This window comes from Oreochromis niloticus, linkage group LG6 (assembly GCF_001858045.2).
Source record: "Oreochromis niloticus isolate F11D_XX linkage group LG6, O_niloticus_UMD_NMBU, whole genome shotgun sequence".
NCBI lineage: Eukaryota > Metazoa > Chordata > Actinopteri > Cichliformes > Cichlidae > Oreochromis > Oreochromis niloticus.
The window spans coordinates 38,719,981-38,727,254 of NC_031971.2; the positions used below are offsets into that span (position 1 = coordinate 38,719,981).

Sequence of the window (7,274 nt, forward strand, 5' to 3'; positions counted from 1 at the left end):
CAGGAAATCACATGATAGGGTGGGGCTAGGTTTCACAATGAGCTCACCTGAAACCCTGGCTGATTAGGTCCCACACCCGCTTTCACACCTTGGCGCATGTGATTAGAGGATCACCAGGGGGTCCTTTGTCCCTCCTTGGGGGGGATACTCCCACTGGGTTTAAATCTGGGACTCTCGGCCATTTGACCTTAGAACTGAAGAAGCTTCTCGGATGAGAGGTGAAACGTCTTCAAGCAACTTAAAGAAGTCCAGACGCTTTTCTTTGCAAACTCCTTTGATTAATATGAAACTGCTCATTTCAACTTTCATCCCAACTGTCTGAAAACAAACACACGAGAGACAGCAGACGGCCAAACCACCATTATATCCATTTGAATCTCATTATAAAGGTTTATGAGGGATTTCTCAGGTTTCCTGTCAAACTAGCATCACTATCAGTAGAAGGTGCTGAAGAGGACACAGAAGAAACAAACGCTCTGATTCAAATCCTCATTAAAGGAAGAAAACAACACAAAGACGGGACATTATTCTGTGTATGGGAGCGTTCCCATAACTACATGACTGTCATTGGTTTCTATGACACAGACAGCAGCTTTGTAGTCAGACACAAACATTACAGCAGAGTGTGTTGCTTCATGAGTGGAAACCACAGCTTGTGTTTTGTAATGTGTTCCTCTCACAGCAGCAGCCACAGGAAGTCACCATCAACAACAAACCCATCAAAATAAAAGTGGCTGTTCTGCTTGTTAGGCTGTGTAACACTGTAGGCCATACAAGACTGACAGGTGGCAGCTGGGCTGTTCAAATATACACGTTTCACTGTAAGAAGTAACTGTTAATGCTTCATAAAGAAGTTCAATACCTTAGAAACTCACAGGCTGCTCTGCTGAGCTGTGATTGGTCCATAGTTAGGCACTAGTGGGAACATGGCCAATGAGGCTTTGTGTTACTTCTCTGTGGATTAACGTGACCATGAAATGGGAAACATGTTCAAGTAAACAGGAAGTTTTGTGTTTTGGGAAAAAAAAGCTGTTAAATAAAAACGTGTTAATTTCAGTTGTTCTGCAGGATTTTCTAAGAACAGTGTTTAAACTTTCTGCTTTGTCCTGTTCTTTCATTCACTTTGTACAGATCAGTAATGTTGGTGAAAACACTGAAGTCAGAGCTGATTCTTCCTTTCACACCTGACATTTGTGGGATTATAAGAACAAAAAGCTGCTTTTTATTCTGAAGGGATGATACGACCAAACTAATGAGGAACATACAGACTGAGGTCACATATGAAGCTGTTACACAAAAATATACATACCAGAATAAATATCAGACTTACCGTACACTGTCAGCTTATATGATGATGTGAAATCGTTTCCTGTTTTAGAGTCGACAGTATAAATCCCTGAGTCGTTCCTCTGCAGCTCTGTGAGTGTAAAGAGTCCAGAGTTTCTGTCCCACTGAAGTCGGTTCTTGTATACTTTAAATTCTCCATTATTCACCATAACAATAATCTTTCCTCCATATGACAGAAATCCTTCCTCCAGCACAGGTGCAGGTAGAGTGATGTTTCCTCCCACAGTGCCCGTCAGGTTCTTCTTCACTTCCTCAGAAGCAGAAAATCTCATCACTGTAAAATATGAAGAGATCCAACAGTCAGTGAGAACTTTAATGAAAGTGATCAGAGATCTTACAAAGAGCCACAGAAAGTAAGTGAGGATTAAATCCAGGCAGCATGAAGCACGAGGAGGGTGAGGCTGATACATGTGAGCTGCATCAGTGACAGCAGGAACTCAGCCTCACACATTTTACACAAATCACAACAAGTTCTTACTTTTTGATCTGGTTGTGACAAACTAAACATTTACAGCTGCAAAAAGGTCGTTGGTGTCAAATAATGTTCAAATCTCATGAAGCCATATTTTATTCACAATAGAAGATAGAAAACATTTCACATGTTTAAACTGAGAGAGCTCAATTTTAATCTGATGGCAGCAACACGTCTGTAAACGCTGGACGGGCTCATGTTTCCTCTGCATCCACCTGTCAGCTCTGATGGAGCCTCTGAGATGTGCAGGCTGATCAACTTGTTCATTTCTGAGAAACTCGGCCTCTCTCAGACTCTTTGTACCCGATCATGTCACTGACCTGAGATCTGGACACAAAATGATCTCATGAAACAGTAAAATATCTCCGTTTAATACAACAGAGATTCAACATGATTTTATTCAACTGCTCAGTTTTAAATAAACCTCAAAGTTTCAAATTAAAGCACAAAGAAAGAAAAAACTGTTTGAAAGGTTCGACGACCAAACATGTGCAGTAAATTTGATATCTGAGGTTTATATGATTTTGTTACAATACACTGTTATTTATTTGGATTATATGACTAATGTATATATATACACACACACACATATATATGTGTGTATATATATATATATATGTATACACTGATTATACTATGAAACATGAGGGGACACTATGAAGTCTAAAACTAGACAAACATAGAAACCATGGCAACAATAATAAATAATGGCTGCCTTTAACCTCAACTGAAGCTAAATAAGAATAACACATGAACTATAATCACAAATCGAACATTAGACGAATACAAAAATATACTCAGAGTCAGAGACCCAGCCTGTGACACCAACCGGTCTTTCTGAGTTAACTTCAATAATTACTTCCTCCAAACCATCAACGTGTCTTTTAGACCCCATTCCTACAAAACTGCTCAAAGAAGTCCTGCCATTAATTAATGCTTCAATCTTAAATATGATCAACCTATCTCTAATAATCAGCTATGTACCACAGGCCTTCAAGCTGGCTGTAGTTAAACCTTTACTTAAAAGCATCTGTAGACCCAGCTGCTAATTATAGGCCAACCTCCAACCTTCCTTTCATATCATAATAATGTGATGTCTGTGAGATCATTATGATCACACTGTTCTTCAAACTTTGTCATAAAGCTGATTTCTGCTCTCGTTATGAAGCCTGGAAGGATCCAAAGACAAACTTTATCCTCCACATCTGGCAGACCAAACATCTGCTGACAGATGTAGTGAAGCTGAAGCTGCTTCTGTTGGTCTGTCAGCTGTTTGTTCAACAAACACGTTTCTGACTGAACAGTTTGTTCACAGGTCAAAGCTGCATCGCTCTAAGAATGAGCCAAACACCTGTTTTTGTCACTGATACACAGAAGAATGAATTTTAGGACTCTGAACAACAACGAAGAAGTTCGAACTTACCTAAAAACATGAGAATAAAGCTCATCTGAGGCATCGTGACTTCCTGTTACTGTGGAGGCTTTTTACATGAAGCCAAAATAGCCTCTCTCTCTCTCTCTCTGTTTATCTCACTCGCTTGCACTGCATGCTGGGAGTTTGGTGGGTGTGAGTGAGACTGAGTTTTTCATTAAATGCTTTTTCAGTTTTCTTCCTGTGTTTGTTGTGTGATCGTTTCAGAGCTGTCTGTGATTGTTAGTTTGTTGTGTTCTTGGCAGAGATGGCGTCCAGTGGGACGCCATCCTTGAAGCATGGAGTCAGGGTGGAGCTGCAGCCGAGCACCACCCTCGAGCAGGTGCTGTTGGCTGTAGGAGAGCAGGTGGGACATGGAAACATTTCATACGCTTCATGGATGAATACAGCGGTTGTTATTTTCTGAAAGAGCAGGGGTTTGTCAGCCAGCTCAGAGCGGATGTCTCGTTGGTATCTAGATGTAGTAGATACGTAGCTGCCTCATCCTTATGCACACATTTACTGTTTTAGTGCCACCACCTGGTCGTCTGGAAGAGGTGCAGCAGCTTCTGGTGAAGTTTGTCTGGTCTGGTCAGCATTGGCCCTGTATCTTCCTGTGTCAGAGGGGGGACAAGGACTAATGGACGTTTTATCCAGAACTGCAGCTTTTAGCCTACAGACTGCACAGAGGCTGCTGTACCCCTGTGGCTACTGCTGGCTGACTTCTGCTCGTTGCTTCTCAGGAGAGCGGGCCAGCTTGGATTAGATAGTACCATATCACCCTATTAGAGCACTTCGCTCTCACACTGCAGGCCTACTTGTTGTTCCTAGAGTATTTAAAAGTAGAATGGGAGGCAGAGCCTTCAGTTTTCAGGCCCCTCTTCTGTGGAACCAGCTTCCAGTTTGGATTCAGGAGACAGACACTATCTCTACTTTCAAGATTAGGCTTAAAACTTTCCTTTTTGCTAAAGCATATAGTTAGGGCTGGACCAGGTGACCTTCGACCTTCCTTTGGTTATGTTGCCTTCTTTTCACTCCCCGTGTGCTGCATGTCATTAACGTTGCCTCGTCTCTGTTCTCCTTCTCTTCCCCCCATCAGGTGTCAGCAGGTGGCCCCGCCCCTCCCTGAGCCTGCTTCTGTTGGAGGTCTCTGTCCACAACACAGCTACGAACAAGCACAGTGCAAAACCTCCCACACCATATATTTTTACTCGTGTACAAGTACATGTAAGTACTGCAGGGAGTGTCTGATGCAGTTACAGTTATGCTGAACTCGTCCGGTCCTGATGCTGCCGTCACAGATCATCACATTTCTCTCCCACAAACATGCAGCACTGCCTGACAGAAGCAGTACTGCTCTGAAAACTACAATGTATACTACTGTAACTACCACAATATCTACTGCAATTAATTCACAGTAAACACTGCAATAAATAGTGACGTACTGAAGTACAGCAGTATTTACAGCACAGTAGATTGTCCCTCTTGCTGCTGCAGCATGATGATCTGTTGTCTGCTGAGGAAACCACGTGTGCTTCCTGTTCTGTGAAAGCTCTACAGTGTGGTTCAGAGGAACGCTGCACACTGTCCACGGTCTCAGGTCAGTGAGGTCGACCACAGTCTGAGACGTGACAGCACAGCAGAGACGTCGTGAGCTCGGCAGCTCTCAGCTTTCTACAGAAACAACCACAGAAGCCTCTCACAGCTCTGTGTGTCTGAGCCTGTGAGAAGCTTCCAACACCACCTGAGACTTTTACTGATCACTGTCACATTAACAGGTTGAGTGTTAACATGCTGGCAGCACTCACAGACACATTCATGCAGGAATAACTGCAAACTCCTTCAGAATGAAAGCTGCCGTACTTGGAGGTGTTTGTGATAAAAACGTCTGCAGACCTGAACTGTCAGCAGATGCTGCACAGCTCCTGCTCCTGTGTCAGCTCACACAACATCATTAGCATCATATTTACACTCGTGTCGAGCACGAAGGGCCTGAAGGATGTGCCCACAGCTCCACTAACAGACAGAGAGCAGGATGAAAACTGTAAATGTGCAAACAGAAACGGGACCAAACCATAAAGAACAAAAATATGAGGAACTCTGTGAAGGAGGGACGGAGTCAGTGGGCAGGTGGCGCTGTGCTAGCTCTGAGTTCAGCACGTTCCTGTTATCTGGATTCACGTCAGAGATAAACGGTCACACGAAGCTGGTTATGAACTCGTTAAACTAACTCTGGGTTTGAGCTGCGAGTTCACACGACAGGAGAGCAGCAAAACAAACGTTTTAGTTCCAGTTTGAGTTTCATTTCAGGTCCTGACTGCAGGCAGATATTCAGGACGACCCTCACAGTGAAACCATCACTGAGCTCTGATTTATTCTCATGGTTTAAACTTCATCACTTTGTTTTCACACCTTTGTCCACAGTTCAAACATGTGAAGCTGAAGCCTGAGAGAGCTCCTCACTGCACTCACAGGCGCCCCCCTGTGTTCACTGCAGAGTCCTGCAGAGGACGGAAACAAAAACTCATTTATTATCATTATATTAATATTTACAAACATTCACACTTTTAAATCATTCAGCATTTTTAAATTAAAGCTGAGACTGTGTCATCTTTCTGAACTCTGCTGCAAATAAAGAAAACTTTATACGACCATATGATTATTCCTTGAGTATTATACTTTACTCTGATTACTCTCTGACTCATGTGATGTTCGTACAGACCAGGGGCGATTTTAGCCCATTTTGGGGGTGCTTCAGTTTGTGTGACACAATACTAAAAATATAAAAAGCATACAGTACTTGGTTGAGACGGAACATTTTACAACATTTTACAACATTTTAAAACATGCGGTTATCCTAACTGGGCGTTTATAAAGTCAGCAAAGATGCACAGAAAAGAAGATCAGACACCAGCGAGGGAGGATAAGAAAGACAGACGCAACAACGTTGTCATCCCCTATGTAGCCGGTGTATCAGAGAAACTCAGGAGAGTTTTCTCCAAGCACGACATCCCAGTGTACTTCAGACCCAGCAACACACTCAGACAGAAACTGGTTCACCCGAAAGACAAAACTGCAAAACACAAACTTAACAACGTGGTGTATGCTGTACAGTGCAGCGAGGAATGCCCAGACCTCTACATTGGCGAGACCAAACAGCCACTTCACAAGCGCATGGCACAACATAGAAGAGCCACCTCCACAGGAGAAGACTCAGCAGTTCATCTGCATCTTAAGGTCAAAGGTCACTCTTTCGAGGATGCCAATGTTCACATATTGGACAGAGAGGACAGATGGTTTGAAAGAGGAGTGAAAGAGGCCATCTATGTCCACTGTGAGCGACCATCTTTGAACAGAGGCGGTGGTTTACGACACCAACTGTCTGCCATCTATAATCCAGTTTTGAGTTCCCTCCCCAGACGCCTTAACGCCCACTCACATCCTGGGCCATCTGACCTCAGGAAATCACATGATAGGGTGGGGCCAGGTTTCACAATGAGCTCACCCGAAACCCTGGCTGATTAGGTCCCACACCCACTTTCACACCTTGGCTCATGTGATTAGAGGATCACCAGGGGGTCCTTTGTCCCTCTTTGGGGGGATACTCCCACTGGGTTTAAATCTGGGACTCTCGGCCATTTGACCTTAGAACTGAAGAAGCTTCTCGGATGAGAGGTGAAACGTCTTCAAGCAACTCAAAGAAGTCCAGACGCTTTTCTTTGCAAACTCCTTTGACAGCTGATATTTATGCTTTAAACATAAATATTTTAACTTATATCTTGACTTTTTTTGACAAACTAATATCACACAATAGTCAATTCAAATCATGATGGTGACTGCAGAAGCTGCCAGATTAGACAGAATTTTAAAAAAGGAGAGTTAGCTTTACATTTCCTGGTTGTAATACTTGTAGTCCAGTTTGTCCAGTCTGATGAACCTCTGAAAAGTATATTCTTTCACATATAGGAATACCTAGTTATCCATGAAGAGATGTAAAACTAAACATTTCTACACCAAAACAGCTGCAAGAATACAAAGGTCACT

At 43.0% G+C, this 7,274-nt stretch overlaps 1 protein-coding gene across 2 annotated transcripts in view; it reads right to left on the minus strand.

Moving 5' to 3' along the window:
• The window catches only part of LOC109202347 (SLAM family member 7), a 14,977-nt gene extending 11,207 nt beyond the window's left edge, over window positions 1-3,770 (minus strand). The window contains exons 1-2 of one of the 2 annotated variants that reach the window (XM_019359430.2): window positions 3,754-3,770; window positions 1,331-1,621 (exon numbers count right to left, since the gene is read on the minus strand). In XM_019359430.2, coding sequence (XP_019214975.1) covers window positions 1,331-1,621; window position 3,754 — 292 coding nt within the window. In that variant the 5' untranslated portion in view covers window positions 3,755-3,770. Of the gene's footprint in view, window positions 1-1,330; window positions 1,622-3,242; window positions 3,331-3,753 lie in introns of those variants that run through there. The other variant, XM_019359429.2, reaches the window with a different exon arrangement.
• Window positions 3,771-7,274: the final 3,504 nt, after the last annotated feature.